Source organism: Drosophila miranda, chromosome 2 (assembly GCF_003369915.1).
Source record: "Drosophila miranda strain MSH22 chromosome 2, D.miranda_PacBio2.1, whole genome shotgun sequence".
Taxonomy (NCBI): domain Eukaryota; kingdom Metazoa; phylum Arthropoda; class Insecta; order Diptera; family Drosophilidae; genus Drosophila; species Drosophila miranda.
Window position 1 is genome coordinate 10,293,374 of NC_046675.1, and position 20,114 is coordinate 10,313,487.

Here is a 20,114-nt window from a genome sequence, read left to right on the forward strand (position 1 = left end):
TCTAAACTCAAAGCCAAATATTGCCTGTCGAGAATTCCAATTGACCAGCAGACCGAGATGGAAAATAACTTGGGGTCCACAACCAGTGGGGTGGCGGAAATATTTATCAACCCACTAGTTTCACCTTTCCCCCCCGCTTCGTACTTGGACCGCGATATCGTCGTAGTTCCCTCCACATGGCGATGCTGCTCCCGGTTGACATATCCAGTTATATAGTGTATTTATTTGTGGGCCCAGCCTCTCCGCATTGTTTGTGTGCCCATCTGCCTGCCGAATGGGATGGGGCGTTAAGTGTGCCATTGTTGCGCTGATCTCGAGCAGAAAGAAGGAGGATTGCTCGTCGCTTGTCGCTTGTCGTTTTCTTGACTTTTTTCATTTTTTGTGTTATCAGAAAAATCTGCCCTGCCCGTCTCCAGCTTATTTATCATTCAGAAATTCGCCCATTCGGCAGTTTTCATTAGATTGCGGAACGGTGCACTTGGGTTCACTCGGGTGTAACAGAAAAGCCTACAGGAATATACAAACAGATACGATATCCTTCAGATAAATATATTGAATGTCCTGTGATCGAACGGCTTTACGGATATACGCTTAAGTGCAGCATGACGATCGTAAAGAAGTTATCCTTTGACGGTAGGTTGAGCTTTAAATCAGTTGCAAAGAAGTTGACACTAAGTGTGGATTCTTATGGATTAAACAATGTTGGACTGGTTAAGGATTTGTGGTGATCAAGTGAAATGTTGAAACAAGAGGCTATAACTTTTGGTCCTGCAACTGTCTTTATATCGGTGGGCATATCTTTATCTACACTGACATAAATATGGTATTGTAGAAAAATAAACACACCCACCCATCTTTAAAAGTAATTTTCTGTTTTTAATTAAATACACATAAATGTATTAAAAAGACTTCATAGTGCTACCAAAATTTAAATTAAATATAAAACAATTTAAAATAAATATATGTATCTGAAATATATTTATTTTAAATATGAAATATATCTAGATAAATTTGAAATATATTTATATCAAATATTTTCATATTAATGCAAAAAGTGAAAGACTTCCATTCTCGGTGTAACCATATTGCTAGACATTTCTAAATCAAAGTGGAACTATTCGATTCTCTGAGCTTTTTTCTCTGAGTGTACATATATCAGTCTTCATATCCTTAGGAATATCCGCTGGTTTTATTCCTCCACGAAACGATAATTGTACCTTACATTTTATCCAAACAAAACCTCAAATTTCAACAAATTTGTTCCTCGATTATGTACATTGACCTGTACATCTATCCCTCACATTTTTCTTTACTTCTAAACAGTTTACACCTGCGATTTCTATACCTGTTACCGATCGCCCGCATTAATTAGCAGCCAGAGAAAAGCTGCAAATCTGGCCAACAAAAGCTGTTAAAAATTGTTGGCCTGATGTTACAAATTAACATTAATTTTTGGTTTTTATTTTGGGTTCAACATGACCGATAAATATTGCTGCTATGACAAAATATATTTAAATTTTACAAACAGATCGACCACAGAAATGACAAAAGCGAAATCATATAATGATTTGATTGTATTATGGCTTAAATTGGTTGGGCGTCATTATAATAATTACTACGAGTATATATTTATATTTTAACAAGCAGTTGGGTAGAGAGTCAACGGCAGGGCTCTACATGCGATGGAAGCGTGATAAATGTACGAGTATCTCCCATTGATTGTTTGTACGGATATTTGATGATTTTATTGATTAGATGAATGAAAAAAGGGATTGAGCAGTTCTTGGGTATTGGAAATGAATTGTTTTTTGAAATAAAATTACCCAACCGATACAACCGTGATGTACAACTATGGAACAATATTGGCACAAGCTTTTAGCGCAATTTGTGCCAAAGCTAACACCCAATTCGAATCAATTGTTCCTGTAGTTAGACTGATGACTCATAGTCTCCCAAAAGAGTCGGTATTTTTTGATAGTACAAAATGTGCTAATTTTCAGCTTGAATTTTTCTAGTGAATTTTAATCATACAATCGAGTATGTCTCTGGTTAATGTTTGCTGTATATGATTTGCTGACACAATTTAAACTGAGCTACAAATCTCGGGGCTACAATATCAAAATTTGCATAATAGCTCGGTACATTTTGAGGAAGCTGAAACTGGTTTCCGAGTCCGGAACAAACAGAGAAAACGACTAGACTGATAATGTCTCTCAATCGAAGTAAAGAATCCCCCGGTTATTTATAACTATTACACAGGTACAGATACACCCATCCGAGCATGCATATGTGCTTAATTACGTTTCGTTTTCACACAATTAATCTGTGTTTTGTTTCGGATCGGCTGTGCTTCGGGGCAAGCCGGACTGCTGCTGCTCGTTCCGTGCTAAAATGCTAAAAAAATTCCCCTTGCCTTGAACAAAAATCAAACAAAATTCGTTGGGGAGAGAGCGCGGTGCTGGGTACTTGGCCCATTGGCAAAACCGAAAACTGAAACAGACAAATCAGTACAAAATGCGTTGGCCGCGAAAGCACACGTTCGGCTTGTGGCCCACGGGCAAACGGAGTGATGGAGCATCTAAGGGCCAGTCTGGGCCAGCAACAGTGGCCACCATTTACGATCGTAGGAGCCACTGATCAACCCATCCTGAGACTCGAACTTTCACTGAAGAGCCGTCCACTTGTCCCTTCATTTCAGCCAACTGCGAGGAGAAGGAAAAGTATACGCTGCAGAATGGCGACGACTACTACGACCAGTCGCATTCCGTTGACGTGGAGGGGAAGTACACGAAGCCCAAGCAGGCCCACTGGCTACTACGTCGCATCTACATTCTCAGCTGGATACGGAACTACGATCGGGAGCGGGCCTTTGCCGATCTGATAGCGGGCATCACCCTCGGACTGACGATCATACCACAGAGTATTGCCTATGCGGCGCTCGCGGGCCTCTCCTCCGAGTACGGCCTGTACTCGGCTTTCATTGGATCCATCATCTACGTGTTCTTTGGGACGATACCGCAGGTCTCCATTGGACCCACCAGCCTAATGGCCATTCTCACGCTGCAGTTCTGTGCTGATAAGCCCGTTCAGGTTGTGATCGTGCTGGCCTTCCTTGCGGGTCTGGTGGAGCTGGCCATGGGCGTGTTCCAGCTGGGGTTCATAGTGAGCTTCATTCCGGGTCCTGTGACTAAGGCATTCACCTCCGGCACGGCTGTGATTGTGGTGTTTGCTCAGATCAAGAATCTCTTGGGTGTTCGCATGAAAGGATTCACCTCGATCGGGGAGTTCTTTAGCAGCATTAAACCCTCGGATGCCGCCATGGGCATATCCTGCATGTGCGTGCTGCTGTCGTTGCGTGTAAGTTTTGGGAGAGATTACTAAACAGTCCCTGGGTAGAGAAATCTCTCTCTTTTGCTCCACAGCTACTTTCGCAAGTGAAATTCAAGCAGGACACTTCGCTGACGCGTCGCCTGAAGAAGGTGCTGTGGTACATTAGCATCTCGCGCAATGCCCTCGTGGTCTTCTTCACCGGCTTGCTGGTCTTCATTTGGGTGAAGAAGAGCTCCATGGAAGCGGTACCCTTTGCCCTCTCCTCAAAAGTGTCCTCGGCCATGCCCTCGATCAAGCTGCCGCCCTTTGCCTTCGAATACCAGAATCGTACCTATGTCTTCACGGATATCCTCCATGAGCTGGGCAGCGGCATCATTGTCGTCCCCATTGTAGCCGTATTGGCCAATGTCGCCATTGCCAAGGCTTTTGGTACGTATACGTAAAATTCGATCAACTGTCGAATGTTGCCTCATTTTGGGTGTGGTTTTTTTTTGCAGTGAAAGATGGAAATCTGGATGCCTCGCAGGAGATGCTGACGCTGGGCCTGTGCAACATAGCGGGTTCCTTTTTCAGTGCCATGCCCACCTGTGGGGCATTCACCCGCTCGGCGGTCAGTCAGGCCTCGGGCGTACGCACACCTATGGCTGGCATCTACACGGGCCTGATTGTGCTTTCCGCCTTGAGCATACTGACGCCGTACTTCCAGTACATACCCAAGGCTTCTCTGTCGGCTGTGCTCATTGCAGCCGTGATCTTTATGGTGGGTGGATTTGTACTGTAGTCATAGGCACATATCATATATATTTATATTTCTGCAGATTGATGTGGCCCCCGTGAGGGAGCTGTGGCAGACCAACAAAAAGGATTTCTTCAGCTGGGTGGGCAGCTTCATCATCTGCCTGGTGGCGGGTGTGGAGTTGGGCCTGCTCTTTGGCATTGTTCTGAGCATGGTGTTTATTCTGCTGCGGCTGGGTAATCCTAAAATAGAAGTTTCCCTGAAAAAGGTACGACCCGAAACAATGGAAATTCTGAATTCTCTTATGCCTAAGATATATCCTGTCTTTACAGCACGAATCCCTAACTTATGTGCATGTTGTGCCCCTTTCGGACATCTATTACACGGGCGTGGACACTCTCCGCGGGGAGCTGAGAGGTGCCTGTTCGCTATATCGCAACGATTTCCCCGTTGTCCTGGACTGTACCCGCTTCATGCAGTTCGATGCCACCTTCACAGAGATGCTGACGGCAGTCAGCAAGGAGATGGCCGAGAACGATGTGCTGTTGATCCTCCAGAACATGAGCTTGAAGGTGCAGGAAATGCTGCCAGTGAATGGCAATCTACGCTTCTGCCAGGAGGACAGTCAGTTGATTAGTCACCTGCAGCAGGAGAAAGAGTCTGTGCCGCCGCAGCTCGAAGCGAAACTTTGAATGTTTGTTCCTATCTAAAGCCCCGCTGCCATCCACGTCAGTCATCCTGTCAGCGTCTGTTTGTATTGTATCTAGATAAATGATTCTGGGGAACTGCCACCGTTTGACGTTTGCCAGTGACGGGCGGGCATTGCGCAATTGCTTTTATGGTTAGCTCTGTAGATTAAGTTATTTAGTAAGCGGCTCTGTAAATACTTAATTGCATTATTAAACTATATATTGTATACTCTGATGGGCTGTAAAGATAATGGCCCTCCCCAGCAGGTGGAGAAAGAGTCACGTGTCGTGGTGGCTCATAAAAAAAACAAAATCTACACGTCGTATGAGTAATGTTTTCTGCTGGAGCACTGAAAATTCTGAATGAAATTAAGTCCATTGAGAGCCATATTGTTTTCTTTGAAATTGTTGTTTAATTATTATGTTTTTTTTTTCGCTTTTTTGTTTGTTCAATAAGGAAATTATAATTTATAGAAAAAGTATAATAATACAGTATAACAATTTAGTTGGTTTTTCATTTTTTTGTTTTTTGTTTTTTGTTTTGTTTTTTGTCATAGTATTTTCCGCTATTATCTTCCTGTTTGTCTGTGTGTGGGGTTTTGGTTTTTTCTGGTATTTATCTCTGGTTTCCATTGAAATAAATTGTTGTATATACTCGTGTGTACTTGTATGTGGGGGTGATTATATAGTGTATCTCTGTGTTAACCGTGTATAAGTATCTGTGTAGCCGCGGTATATCCCTGCAGTTGATATAGCCACTCCGGTGGTGGAAGCCGAAGTTGGGGCTTTCTTCTCGTAAGATTGTTCTGTAAGTTTTGCTTGTCATTTTCTGATCTGTCGATTGCGCTGCTTGTCCCTCGGAAGTGTCTCTAAATAATACAATGGTATTTTCTCTTTGATTGTATGATATAAATCATTTACGTGGGAAAAGTTAACACTTGTTTCGTAACACCCCCTCATGGGGGTACACATTTCAACATTTCTTAGCTATCATTCGACTAGTTCTGATTCTGATATCTAGTGTCTGGTCTGCCCAAAAACTACTATTTGCCAGTTTATCGTACAATGTACAGTGGTGTCAACCTGCAGTTGAGTTCTTAGTTTGCATTAGTCTGTGTCTGCGTGTGTGTCTGCTGGTGTCTCTGCGTGTGTGTGTGTGTATGTAAAGTAATATTTTGCTCACAATTCATTGCCATCCAAGCACATACATATGCTCGTACATATACATATGTACATACATGTATGCGCTCTTTTAAATATGCTTTTTGTTTAATATACTCGTATTTGTTTTTGGTAAATTTTGTCGTTTAATATATGTATGTACTTTTTCTTTTTCTTTTGTTTTGTTATATTTTTTTGTAAAGCAAGAGGTACGCATGTATGTATGTGTATGTGTGTGTGTGTGAGTGTGTGAGAGATTTGAGTTAAAGCAATTTTTGGAACCTTAGGAAACTTTTTCTCTCGGAGCCCTCGGAGAGAAAAACAAAGGCAATAGCAATGGGTTAATCTAACATCTGGAATAGGTAAAGTAGGGTTCCGAGTAGTACTTATGTATTGGTTTGGATAGATAGCACTAGTAGCAAAGGGGGGCGAAAGAGGAAAGTACGAATGAAAGTTTCTCCATATTTTAGGGAATTTTTAGGGGGTGGGGCCATTGTATATCTCCTGTATCTAATGCTAAGTTCTTGTGCTTGTTTTTAAGTACTTTATTTATTTATACATATATGCCACATGGGGCTATGGGTAACCGTATCCCCCATATGCAATATGTAGGAGTAGATCTCTCTTGGTCTTTGGTTTGCTTTAAGTTACACTGATATTTATCGCATATATGCTTCTATGGACATCAAAACACTGAAAGAAATGTGGGGGAGGGGGAATATCGAATAGTATTAGCTAGGAGAACAGTCGAAAGATGAAATCTATCATCGAAAATGTGTGGCTAGGGGGTTGGGGCGTTTGGGGCTTGGTTTTAGCTGGACTGGAAGTAAAGGTCGCTCCCGATTGGCTTGAATGCGAATTTTTGTATATAGTCTATGCGTATATATGTATGTATGTATGTAAATATGTATCATATCATTTATTCATTAGTTTTAATGTATGTACTCGTATGTATATTTGTTCTTCCTCTGACATTACTCTCAACATGCGGTCGTTCTTTTTTCTTTGCTTTTCTTTGATTTATAAACGTAATTTTAGTATATCTCATTTGTTAGATTTCAATATACTTTCAATATATACATATAATATATGTATCTTTATGTTTTTTGGGTTTTTAGTTTATCTTATGTGTTTGCCTTTTTTTATCATTTATTCTCGTTTTTTGGGTTTTCTTCTTTTTTCGTTTTTTTTTTTTTAATATTTATAAACTGGTCAGCAACAGTAGCAAATTTAACAATGTGCGTTAACAAATAATTGTAAATATAATGTATGTATATGTATAATATATATATGTATGTATTTTTCTCCACCCTCGCATCCCCATCCCATACCATTCCCATCCGCATCCGCATCCCCATCTCTTGTTCTGCATTTTCTGTATATATGTATTCAGTATATTGTGTGTGTGTGTGTTCGATATCTATGTATGTCTTTGGGATAATGGGTTTTGATTCTGTTTTTTTTTTCTTTCTGTATTTGTTAAATAATTTTACAACAATTCATTTGTCGGATTTTCCTTTGTGGCTGCCCTGGGATGCTGCTGCTGTTGTTGTCTGTCACTCATAATATTTTTCTATCAATTTAATTAATAAAAAATATTACCATTAGTACTATTAGTTGCAGTTTTTATCATTTGTTTTTGTTTTTTGTTTTTGTTTTATCATATCAACAACAACAACAACTTTCACATTAGCCCACTGTGGACCGGGGATTTGGGTTTCATTTTATTTAATTTTTATGTTTTTGTTATCATTCTTAGCGTTTTTGTTGGTTTTTGTTTTATATTAGCTTAGTAATCATAATTATAATCAGTAGCAATAATTATAATCATAATCATAGTAGTAATAATAGGTCTAATCTACGAATAATATAACAGGACCCTATGGAATGACCGGGGTTATTTGCCAAAGCCGAACCCAAATTTGCCAAATAGATCTTTGCCTTTCGAGAGGACATCGCCGCCGGGCGCCGCCGCTGCAATGCCCTTGAGGCCGCCCAGCAGACCGCCGCCCTGCGGCGGGGGCTGGGCTTGCGGTGGCACTTGTTGTTGCTGCTGTTGCGGTTGTTGCATGCCTTGTTGCATGCCCTGCTGCATGCCCTGTTGCTGCATACCCTGCTGTTGCATGCCCTGCTGTTGCATACCCTGCTGTTGCATGCCCTGTTGCTGCATACCCTGTTGCTGCATACCCTGTTGCATGCCCTGTTGCATACCCTGTTGCATGCCCTGCTGTTGCATCCCGGGCTGTGCACCAAAGGCATTTGCTTGTTGCTGCGTTGGCTGCACACCGCCGGGTGGTTGCATTGGATCCGTTTTGGGCGGTTGCTTCGACCCAAATAGACCACCGGTGGCAGCCGAAGTAGCACCAGAGAGCAGGCTAGTCGCGCCGGAGAACAGGCCACCCGTTTGCGCCTGCGTCGTGACCGGCGGCTGTTGCTGCTGCTGTTGTCCTCCCATACCCATTTGGCCCATTTGCCCCATCTGTCCCATGCCGCCCATTGGCTGCTGTCCCATCTGCTGTTGCCCCATCTGCTGTTGCGGCTGCTGGCCCATGCCCATCATTCCAGGTTGTCCCATTTGCTGTTGCTGTGTCTGCTGCTGCTGCTGTTGTTGCTGCTGCTGCTGCTGTTGCTGTTGTCCCATTTGCGTCTGTTGCTGACCGTACGGCTGCTGCTGCTGCTGATTACCAACGCGGCCGATCATCCCCTGCAAGTTGGCGATTATCGAATATACCAAAGAGAACGAGTTAGTCGAAGAATGGCTCCAATCAGGGATACAGTACGGTAATCTCGTCAAACGAATGGCAAACTAATTGTTCAAATATTTATATATTGTACGTATAGTATATTTATGGGTAAAATTTTCTCAATATTTTCATATGTAGGTATTATTTTCATTTTGTTCTCTCAAGTGGTTACTCGAAATGGCCAAGGGATTGGTTAGTTTGTAGCAGTGAAAAACAACTCTAATATGGGTGTTGCACTTGGACTCGTCCACGAGCAGTAGTTGCTGAGATTACTTGAGATGGTTGTTTGTTTTTGGTTTTTGTTTTTGTTTTTGTTTTGGTTATGTTAGTAATGGCAACTACATGCTTTAACTACTGTACTGAAATGGCAATGGCTACTCAAGAACCGAATCGAACCGCATCGAACCGAACCGAAGCGGGATCCTGTGCAGCAGAAATCAATGAGCTCCAAGATGGTATTCCGTCTTCTCAATCAAAACGAATACCAGTAGCAATACGAGTACGTTATTCGGCGAAATGTAAAATGTACACACATCTGTCGACGGGATCGACAATTTGTTTGTTTGTTTGGAAAAGAACAACTCAAAAACAATGTAGAACTAGCAACGTTTCTTAATAGTTTTCAAACGCAAAATGAACTGGGGCCTAGGGCCAAAAGGTAAACACAAGAATTCGCATTACAAAAATAAAAAAAAAATGTGGCAACATTTTCTTTCGACAACAGATATGTGGTATTCTGTCTTGTAAAAAGAAAAAATAAAAAAAAATCTCTCGATGCTGGACCCAGGGTGGCACGGACTTCGCTAAGTAGATCTAGTCGCTATATATTTACACTACCTTGATGAGAAGAGTGAGACATGTGGATAAGTATAGTAGGTGTGTATTTTGTGATCGATTGTATCATAATCAGAAACCATCTAGAGATAGATTGGGTCAATCTCCAATGATTCGATGAACAAAATCAAATTAAATTCCGTATTCGTATCGCTGTGTTTTTCTTTCTTGTCTAAACATAAAGGAAAATGCAGTTCTAAAAACGTAAAGGTGAGCCAAAAATAAAATCATATGAGGGTTATGTAGTGAAAAGCATAATTCGGGTGGTTCTGGGATTCAACTTAGGAGGCGTGGAAGGTAGAAAATAACTGAAACATCAGTTGACGAAACGAAAAAAACGTCAAAGAGTTACACATACAGTGAATCACATAGAAGTTTGTACACATTACATCCAATATTCCAATAGTAGTAGTAGCAATTAATTAATATAATTAGTAGCGTTTACCAGTAAAGAAACTAAAATGTATTCATATATAGATATATATGCTATGTATATATGTATGTATGTATGTATATTTATGGGTTGGTTCTTATCAGCAATACTTGAGTTTACTTGAGTGTGTGTCTCGTATATCTGGTAATACTTAGATAAGATGTTTGTTGTTTTTGTTGTATGTTGTTTGAATATATATCTGTACATATTTTCGTTTTTGGGAATTTATCTCAATTTGGGGGAAACTTGTTTTTTGTTTGCTCTGGAAGACGTTTAGAAGTACACCAGACCCTACCTACACTTTTGGTTCGGACTAGTTTTGTAAATTGTGTATCTATGTATATTATATCTGTATTCATGTGGAAGCAAAATAATTCTCATTTAATCCCCCTAACAAAAAATAATCTTAGAAATTAAAACGTGGCCTTCCCATAAGCCCAAAAAGGGTTAATAAAATTAATAAGATATAGAATTGAGGCAGCAGCTGGTATGTTATCTTCATGGCAATCAGAATGAAAATTCCAGGAAATGGATAACAGATCACAATTGGAATCAGAATATATTGAAATTTTTAAAAATTAAAAGCCTTATTCGGATGATTTGTTTCCTAAATTGGAGAAGCTTGCTCGTAGATGTAGAAAAAATACAATAGTTATGAAGGAGAAAATGAAGACCAATTTTTAGGACTTTAAAGTATTTTTCAATAATTTCTTCCCGAAGGTATTTCCATTTTTAAATTATAAAAATTACTGTCATCAAATCATCAGTTAAGAATCCTTAATCAGTATATCCCTATGTATAAGTATAATATATTCTACGAGCCTCCGACTAGGCCTTGAGGCTAGAAAGTCCATAAGCTGACCAATCATTGGGCAAAAACAAACGGTATAAGGAAAACTTATAACAAAAGAAAATGTATAAATAAGAAGAACTAATAACTGAAGAGGAAATTGATGTGAATGACTGTGGCTGTGGAAATGTGTTGAAGCTCCTCGGGAATGGAACTCTTATATATGTACAGGCTATACACAAAAGCACGATATCTGGATTATCATAATAGTTCCTTAGTGTTGTAGTTCGTTTTTAAGTATATCAACATGAAGTGCGTCATTTGCAGGCTATATGGATGCTCTCAACGATCTTTACACGGACGAGCCTGTGGCCGATGCTGAATGCTGATGTTGTTTCTGTTTTGGGATGTTGGTATATATAAAATGTCTGTGTTTTTTGTCTTGGATGTTAACTACAAGATAAACATGTTGCTAGCTATACATATGTACTATTGATCGGTTGTTGATTGGTAGCGTTTATATCGGAATGTTCATGTACTGTACTGTAAGCGTTTGACTTGGGACTGGATATACGTTATGGCACACACACATAAAGGGTTTATATAGACAGAGCAAGATTAGGTTTAAGATGAGGATTAGTAGTAGTAGTAGTATTAGTATGCGTACAATAGTTATAGACATAGAGAGAGAGAAAGAGGACGAAACAATGGACAATCGAATCGAATATTGGCGAGTATGAAAAAGAGACCGGTACACAACAGCACGACGCTACTGGAGTGGCGTGAGTGTGTGCACGAAAGCGATAGCAGTATGTCATTGGAAGGGGACAGATAGAGTGTTGGTACTGTTCTGTCGGTGTCAGTAGTATCTGAGTATCTGAGGATGGGGTTCGGGGTCTCATGAATGACTTTGGACTTGTCCGACAATTTCAACCGAAAAGTAAATGAGTGACAGATATAGCAAGGTGTAGGAGGTATAGCTAGAAGATCAGGTATAGGTATAGGTATAGGTATAGGTACAGGTACAGGTATAGAGGTATAGCTGTTGTAAGTAGTTGTAGTTTGTGGCTGTTGTTGTTGTTGTAGTAATAATAATATAGTATTTGTAAGTAGGCTTTGTTGTTTGGGTATTTTTAGTGAACAATTGCGGATACATTTTGGCGTATACGTAACTCTTTTTTTCGTTAATTTAGTTTAAGCAGTTTTATTTTTTTTGTTATTTTCAAAAAACAAACGAAAATATTGTATATCGTTGTTCTTTCTTTTTTTTTCATACGTTCGCTATAACGAATATTTCAAAACAAAAAGGAAACAAAAGAGAAAGAGTATTTACCTGCGTTTGGTGATCGGGGGCAGGATGGCCCGTGTTGTCTAACAGTGTAGGGGAAGCAGGGCGAGCATCTATAGCAACGAATATAACATAAAGACTTCACATTTACCACAGCAGACCATTACAAAAAATTATTCGAAAGAAGTAGTTGTAGTAGTCGAACGCAAGAGGTGGAAACCCAAACGTAAATCAAAACCAAATGATCGAAAAAACAAAACCAAAACTTTATATCGAAATATATGGAAATTTAGTCGCGTTCAATTTCGAGTTGGAGTTCGATAAAGAGTTCGAGTAAGGACTGCTGAAGCTGCCTGAATCTGTTCTGGGATCTGTGATTCAATGTGGGTTGGAAAGACTATTCAGGATATGCTTTTTTGGTTGGTCTCCTCCGCGTGGGTAGGTCTTGTTCTCTATAATTCACCGCAGTTCAGAAAAAACAAACCAATTGAAAAACTCATAACAAAAAGGGTACAATCGAACTTAAAACAAAACAAAAAACATTTTAAAATGTTTCACATCATTTTCAAATAAAATACGGGCTTCATTCTGTTGAAAATTTTGAGCTTTTCAAAAACCAGAGGAAGAGAGGCGCCAAATGGTTTCAGATCGGATCGGATTGGATAGAGAATTGATTTGCATTTAATTTGATTGTTATTTGGGATATTTGTTGTCCAGACATACAATATGTAGATTAAAATTGTTTTAAATATTACCTTTCAGATCTAACGAAATATAGCCCTGGATAGTGCTTGATATTTCTGAATAGTGGATGGGGATTCGATTAAAGCATTTGGTATGCACTTTACAAGTTATTTTTGGGGTAAGTAAAGGTAGTATTGGTATTGGTAGTATAAATAGTAGTAGTTGGACGGGCACTTAGGTGGCTTAGTAGTATATTTATATATTGTATTTGTATATTTGGAAATAAGTTAAGTTAAAGTTTAAATTTAAATTTAGTATTTTACAAAAAGATGTACATTAGATACAAAAGAGACGACGGCTCGTATTTATTTGAAATTGAATTTTTTTAAAGTTTTTTGTATATTTTTTTGGTGCTTTTGGTTAGCCCTTTTCTGATGCTGTTGTTGTTTTTGTTGTTATATCTTGAACAAAAATATGAACGAATAGTAAATATATATCGAAGAAGCTAATTCGCAAACAAACAAGACCAACATTCAGAAAAACCAGAAGGAAAACATTTAACGAAAAAAACCAGAAAACGAAAAAGTCCAAAAATCAACGAGAGGAAAGCAACGCTAAAAGAAATATTATTGTAGTTCGAGAAGCAGATACGAGTACGAGAGTACTTAACGGTACTCAAAAAATGTTGTTTGTATTTGTGGGATACAAGGATCTTCGGGGCGGTCCCAGAGGATTACAATCCGAAAGAATCAGAGGTTTCGTTTACCCTTTGCTTGCTAGTCGGGGGTTCGGGATCTGTCTTGTCTGTCAGAGAGAGGCACTTTACCAACAGTATTTACAGATACGATCGATCATTCACATGATCATTCACTAATTCTGGTTCAAGGGGCTGGCTGGCTGGGCTGGTTGTCTTTTGGTTTTGGTTTCTATGTCTCATTTTGGTGGGTGATCTACTAGGCATATTTCAAGTTCATTCGGCAATCAGGTGCAGTTAATTACTAGTATTGTTAATGCAAACACTTGGCCTTACTGTTAAAAACAAAAACCCAAAGTAAGGAGTATAATCTGTTAAACTGTATAAAAAAAATACATTATTCAATTGACATGCAAAGACCAACTATAATTTGTACACGGCTAGAGAAAGGCACGCAAGACAAAGAGACAGGAGACCAGTATAGAAAAGAGAAAATAAACTTAAGAATTTTGGTATAGACAAGAAGAAGAAGAAAAAGCTAGGTGAAAATATATATACAAAAGTCGTAATGAGATGAGAAATGAAAGTGAGTAATGGCCATGAGGGTCAATGATTGATGATCCTGACTAAATTTCGAAATAAATATCGAAAAGTCCAGATATACTTATTACTGATCCGTTGAATTCTTTAGTCTTTGTTGGAGTATGAGTATGAATGGATTGGTTAATGGATTGATGGTGTGATATATGCTTAAGAAATATATAGATATAATATATTGTGTGTGTACAACAACAAGAACAACAACTATCTATTGTATATTTGTATTTTGATTAGAATTATATATCACTTGAATCGAAATAAAACAAAACCAAAACAACATACAAAACAATGAAGGAATATTGATATATATATATAGTAAATATATAATTGGAAATATATCAAACTGATTGGTGCTGGAAATCATTTAATTTGTACATCAACGGAAATCGCATTAATTCAATAATTCAAAAAAGAAATGGGAGAAAAAGAGTTGCACATAAGAAAGTTTCGCTCGGAATCGTAATGGAAATCAAATTTTGGCGGCGTTCAAAATCAGAATTTGTTGTATTCAACTTGTAACTGTTTTTTTTGTTTCATTTTGAAGTTTTTGCGATAGAGAGTCGAGACAGAAATAGTAGAGAGAAAGAGTGGAAAATATTCTCTGTGTTTGTTCGGCTGAGTGGTATAATATCGTTTCGTATTTTTGGGAAGATTTGGAAAGACACAAACACAAAACGAAGAAATAATATGAAACTCAAAATATTAGGAGGGGGTATCAGAAATGGATTTGCTATAGTTGTGGGTATACACAGTACATTATCCTGCTTTGTGGAATTGGAATTATTGTTTATGTAGTCTGGAAGAACCTGCATAGTAGTTATTTCATCTTATAAAGTGATTTCGAGATAAAAGTATATGTTTTTGTATTATTTGGGTGATATTTTTGATTTCAGAATTTTGAAAACTCAATCGTACGAACAGAAGTACCGAACCAAAGACTTGGAAAATAAAATTCAAATCTCTTGTAAGCCGGTGATTGGTTTTTTTTTTCGAATAAGTTTTCTGTATCATTTGATCATTAGATTGGATTTGATTAATTCGTTTTCAACTCAAATCGAAAATACATGAAAAAAAACACAAAACGTAAAAGAAAATGTGAAAAATTGCGGATATATAGTATGTATTGTCGTTCTGTTCGTCACAAAAGACTACTTACTTTTACCTGGTTGACCACGCCCGGCCGCGCCAGGCATCATATTATCCCGCGGCGGCGGCGGTGGTCCTCTCGCACCGGGTCCCTGGCCCCTGCCCCGCTGACTGAGCCCACCACGGCCGGCCGAGCCGCTGGGACCCATCTGGTTGTTGTACTGGTCGGGCGCATCGGCCAGGAAGTTAGACGGCACCAGGCCTCGTACGCCGTCCAGTTCGCCCATGTAGAAACCATCTTCATCCATCTCACCGTAGACCAAAATGATCTCGCCCGTCTTAAAGCACAGTTCCACCTGCTGGATATGAGCAAAGGAGTTCGGGATTAGCCATTATCTGGTTTGGTTTAAGGTTAGACAAACAGAAAGTGTAGATCGGTATAGCAGTCTTAGCACTAGTGGCGGTGTTCTATGGAGGTGGCTGGGGCTGAGGGACACTCACTTCACTTGCCACGTCCTGGCGGAAGCCTGGCAGAAAACTACCCAACAGACCACCCATAAGACCACTCCCCGCACGGCTTGCCCTGCGCTAAGTAGGAGATAACACATTCACAGATCAAACAAGAGGCGCAAAAAACAAAAGAGTCCAAGCTGATACTCAGTCACAGGAGTAGTACTACTTTCAAGCGATCCATTCCCGCGACTCACCTCGGCATCCACATTGGGACTCAACTCTTGAGGATCGTAGTCGTAGAGGGCAATCATCCGCTTCACCGGCATGTTCGCATAGATGTCGCCCCAACGATCGCGGCTCACGTTGCGCATGCTCTGTTGGGGCACTACCTGACCTGGCATCACCTGAGCTTGGCCGCCAACGGCGCCCTGCATGGCACCAGGCATCTGACCACCTGCAGCCATCGGTGCCGCTGTGTCCTCCAACTCGGAGACCATGTTGTGCGGCACATAGCCTCGCCGACCGGCCAGCTCGCCCCAGTAGAAGCCATCGGAATCCTTATCACCAAAGACCTATATCAAGACAGAGGAGAGCGGAGTGGAAGAGCCAGAGATGGGGAGACATGAGTATAGATCGGGCAGAGTTTCGGTATGGGATCGCATGGAGATTATTGTGGGTAAAAGTGTATTGGGTGCATAACGCTAGCTTAACGATTATTTATGGAACTAGTAGAAGAGAGAGAGAGAGAGAACAACGTCTACTTAGTGGGTAGTATTTGATTACTGTATGGGTTGATATAGATAGATTGTAGTTGTAGTTGCAGAGGGGGTAGGGGTAAACGGATAACGGTACGGTACGGATACAGAATACGGTTGAACTGATTTCGATCGAGATCTCAACGAGTCTGATGAGTGGGTCTGAGAGTCAGTGAGGTGGGAGTCGAGTAGTCGGTGAATGGTGGGTGGGCAGAAGGAAAAACATGCACTGATCATTCAATTAGCGCAACAAGCAAGCGCAGCCAATATCAATATCGATATCGAGATCGCATCCAATTGCATCCAATCTTCAATCTGATGACGATATCTGGTTCATATCTGGTTCTGGGTTACCGTTGTACGAGTGGTGGGTGGATCGTCATCACATCGCCATCTGATCTGCGGGGGCCTATCAACTGCGGCAGCAGCTGGAAAGTGTTTTGGTGGTTCTGTGTGTGTTGGAAGGGGATCAGCGTGGCTTACCTTGATCGTATCACCCTCTTGGAACGGCAGTTCTTCGTCGCATCCATCGGGATTGGGACTCATGGTCGATGGATCGTAGTCGAACATGGCAACAAAGTAGCGGGGTTTCTTCTGCTGTTGCTGCTGCTGTTGTCCCGGCTGCTGGCCGCCAGGTTGGTGCTGGCCCTGTTGCTGTTGCTGCTGGTTGAGGGGACCACGTGGACCCATCATCTGATTGGGCATTTGTCCTGGCATCTGTCCGGGCATTTGTCCGGGCATCTGACCAGACATCTGACCTTGCATCTGACCAGGCATCTGACCAGGCATCTGTCCAGGCATCTGTCCCGGCATCTGTCCAGGCATCTGTCCAGGCATCTGTCCAGGCATCTGACCCTGGATCTGACCCTGCATCTGTCCAGGCATCTGTCCAGGCATCTGACCCTGCATCTGACCCTGCATCTGACCCTGCATCTGTCCAGGCATCTGACCTTGCATTTGCTGACCCTGCATGTTCATCTGCCCGGGAACTGGTCCTCGAAAGCGTGGCCCTCCTCTGGGGCCCTGAGGACCGTACTGCTGCTGCTGCTGCTGCTGTAGCTGTTGCTGCTGCTGCTGCTGCTGTGGCCCCTGCGGTCTGCCCGGCAAAGGCGCCATGCCACGCTGAGCTCCTGCTGCCCCCGGCTGGTATCCCTGGAGGTTATTCGATTCCCAAGGATCGTCGTTCGTTGATCGTGTTTGCACGCGCATGAATTTGAATTAATTTGAATGAATTTAAAATTTTGTTAGCATGTTTTTAGATTCTTTTGAGGATGTTGCAGGTTCTTAATCTGTACTCTGTTTTTCATTCACATTGTCTTTAGAGAGGTTTTTCGGTTTAGTAGCAAAGGTGGAGGCGTCTGCGTTTAGCTGGTTTTACTTTAAAGTTTTTTTCTCTTTTTATTAGACAACTAAGGAAGTACGAAAGCTGAATGTGTTTTACTGTATGTAAATGTATATGTATATATGTGTGTATGTGTGTGTGTTTGGCGCATTACGATCTATATACGAACAACTGAAAAGTATCAAGTATCTATACTGATAGTCGAGTACGAAGCTAGACGAGTACAGGTACAGGTACAGGTAATGCAGTAAGTAGTAGGTTTTTAGGAATGGTAATATCGGAAGTAAGAAAGCACGGATTCGAGTTCGGAGTATCTTGGTGGGTGGATGGATACAGATACAGTAGCGGTATCTGCGAGTGGTATGTGTGTTTGTGTGTTTCTAGCAGCAACTGCGGATTTACATAGGATATATGATAGGTACTAGTTTATAAGTATTTTTCAATTTAAGATCACAACAGTAAGACTTTTTTTTTGTACAAATGATCGTCTGGGGTATCGGATCGGACCTATGTATAAAGTTCAATCTGCCCCATAAATGTCGATCGATGTTTCTATGCTGTAGGCTGGAAACTATGGCTTATATTATTTATAGTGTTATGACATTAGACTTTGATAACTTTGCTGCGAACAGAGACAAAACGCCTAATTAGTGTTCGCAGAACTGAGTCACTATTTGGGTTTACTATTATGTTTTCCAACACACACAGCTGGCATATATATCTCTCGCTCTCACTGCATGCTGCGTGCACCCATCAGTCTATCTCTGTTTTTCCAGTTAGTCAGTTACCAAAGAGTCTAATGTCATATGGGCATTACTGAGTATTTCCGGCTTAAACATGCAAGAATTGTATACCCTCAATCAATCCTGTTTTTGGTACTTACAAGCCAGATAATTTTCTAAATAATTTCCCTAGAGGCATGGCATATACAAAGATACTTAGTAAGAAAACCAAAAAGTTTAAGGAATCTATAAGGAACTCAAACAAAATCAAAGGCTTTCACATGTTATAGTTATAGTATAGGCAATAATGCTGCAAATTACTCAGTTTTCGACTTCAATATACAGGTTCAATTATCCAGTTTTTGTTTTGGAGTTGAAAGCGAGAAATCTAGGCTAGAGATTACTGACCAAACAAAATATGTATGTATGCATCGAACACTCAACATATGTTCTATGGTTCTATATAATACTTGTACGCAAGTGTTACGGTTACAATTAACGGTTAACTTATGTCTATAGTGTGGGTGAGTGTGTGTCCGTATGGTGTGTGTGGTAATATGTGAGAGATGTTGTGGGTAAAACTTACATTCTGGTTCACTTGACTCTGTGTGGGTTTCGAGAAGAGGCCACCGAGCAGGCCACCTAACAAGCCGGAGCCTCCGTCGGGCTGTTATGTCGGATCGGATCGGTATGGATCGGATATCGATCGTATCAGTTTTTTGGTTTCATATAATGAAAATGAATATGTAACTTGTTTTGTTTAAAATTGTTCGTTGCATTGCGTATATTCCTTAATAAAATCGGTCGGCATTTCATTTCCGCTCAAATACTTAGATAAAAACTCTATTTTGAAATCTGAATCAACTTAACAAAGTTCAAAATCGTATATATTGCAATATATTTGGGTTTTGCTTATTATTATTATTAATTTTAATTTCATTTTGCAATTTTAATTGCAATCCAAAGACATGCTACAATAATTGTGAACTTTACTCGGAACCAACTAAAATGAACCCAAGAATTGAAATGATATATGGAAAAAATACTAGCAAAAGTTGGCATACTCTGGGGCAAATATCTCTTCAAATAAAACTGAAACTTAAACTTAAGAAAAAGTAATCAAAAATAACTTTACATACATACAAGGTTCATCTTTTTTTTTGGGTTGGGAGAAGGTCTTTTAATTGCTTTGGTTCTTATCACATACATAGGATCGAGAACTCTATGGGAGTCCCTTAGTAAGTACTTTGTTTGTGTGAATTTGGTGCGATGGTCTCAGAATTTCTCTCAGTGTATGTATATAATGTGGTACATTTGCAAAACAAATCGACCGAAAGTAGTAGTAGTAGTAGTTGGAAATAAAGGCAGTCCAAAAATAGATCTCAAGGAGCAGAAAACAGAGCGAGAGAAGGTAAAGATGTAAAGTAAAACTTAAGACAACACAGGACCCTCTCCTCTGAGAGAGAGATGCAATCGTTTAGGATATACTTATAGGGAGTGTGTGATGTTTAAGGATTCTTATTCAATCTCGTTCTGATGGTGCAGGGTTTGTGGTTATGCAAGCAGTTGTTAGGAATGGAATTTTCAAAGTTTTTCATTGGATGATTTGATCGTGTAGCATTCGGACGTATATATAGTATAGGGAGTATATGGAGTATATGTCTACAATCCGTAGATATCTTAATGGTATGTACATTCTTCGATGGTGTGTTGGCTTTAAAGTTTATATAATAGAATTTAGAATATTTCAGAGCCAATTTGCATCGAAATGAT

The 20,114-nt window shown here is 40.2% G+C and overlaps 2 protein-coding genes and 1 long non-coding RNA gene across 24 annotated transcripts in view; 2 read left to right on the plus strand and 1 right to left on the minus strand.

Moving 5' to 3' along the window:
• Window positions 1–436: 436 nt before the first annotated feature.
• On the plus strand, window positions 437–4,990 carry LOC108157582 (sodium-independent sulfate anion transporter). Of its 2 annotated transcripts, none has more exons than XM_017289705.2 (6): window positions 437–633; window positions 2,699–3,357; window positions 3,423–3,759; window positions 3,828–4,090; window positions 4,149–4,334; window positions 4,399–4,990. In XM_017289705.2, the coding sequence occupies exons 1-6, from the start codon at window positions 603–605 to the stop codon at window positions 4,756–4,758; spliced, it is 1,836 nt and encodes a 611-aa protein (XP_017145194.1). In that variant the 5' UTR covers window positions 437–602; the 3' UTR covers window positions 4,759–4,990. The 2 variants fall into 2 exon arrangements, with proteins under 2 accessions (XP_017145194.1, XP_017145193.1); XM_017289704.2 differs by lacking the exon at window positions 437–633 and adding an exon at window positions 2,471–2,623.
• Window positions 4,991–7,347: 2,357 nt separating this feature from the next.
• Window positions 7,348–20,114, minus strand: part of LOC108157085 — a 30,610-nt gene continuing 17,843 nt past the window's right edge. For 8 of the 21 annotated variants that reach the window (XM_033388979.1, XM_033388977.1, XM_033388976.1 and 5 more), the window contains exons 14-20: window positions 18,928–19,008; window positions 16,761–17,429; window positions 15,777–16,094; window positions 15,571–15,657; window positions 15,140–15,428; window positions 12,051–12,118; window positions 7,348–8,620 (exon numbers count right to left, since the gene is read on the minus strand). In XM_033388979.1, the coding sequence (XP_033244870.1) occupies window positions 7,814–8,620; window positions 12,051–12,118; window positions 15,140–15,428; window positions 15,571–15,657; window positions 15,777–16,094; window positions 16,761–17,429; window positions 18,928–19,008 (2,319 nt within the window). In that variant the 3' untranslated portion in view covers window positions 7,348–7,813. The remainder of the gene's footprint in view (window positions 8,621–12,050; window positions 12,119–15,139; window positions 15,429–15,570; window positions 15,658–15,776; window positions 16,095–16,760; window positions 17,430–18,927; window positions 19,009–20,114) is intronic. The other 13 variants (XM_033388985.1, XM_017288940.2, XM_017288936.2 and 10 more) reach the window with 6 other exon arrangements.
• LOC117187098 lies at window positions 8,973–9,417 on the plus strand. Its single transcript, XR_004471871.1, has 2 exons — window positions 8,973–9,318; window positions 9,385–9,417. It is a non-coding gene; the product is annotated as an uncharacterized LOC117187098 (long non-coding RNA).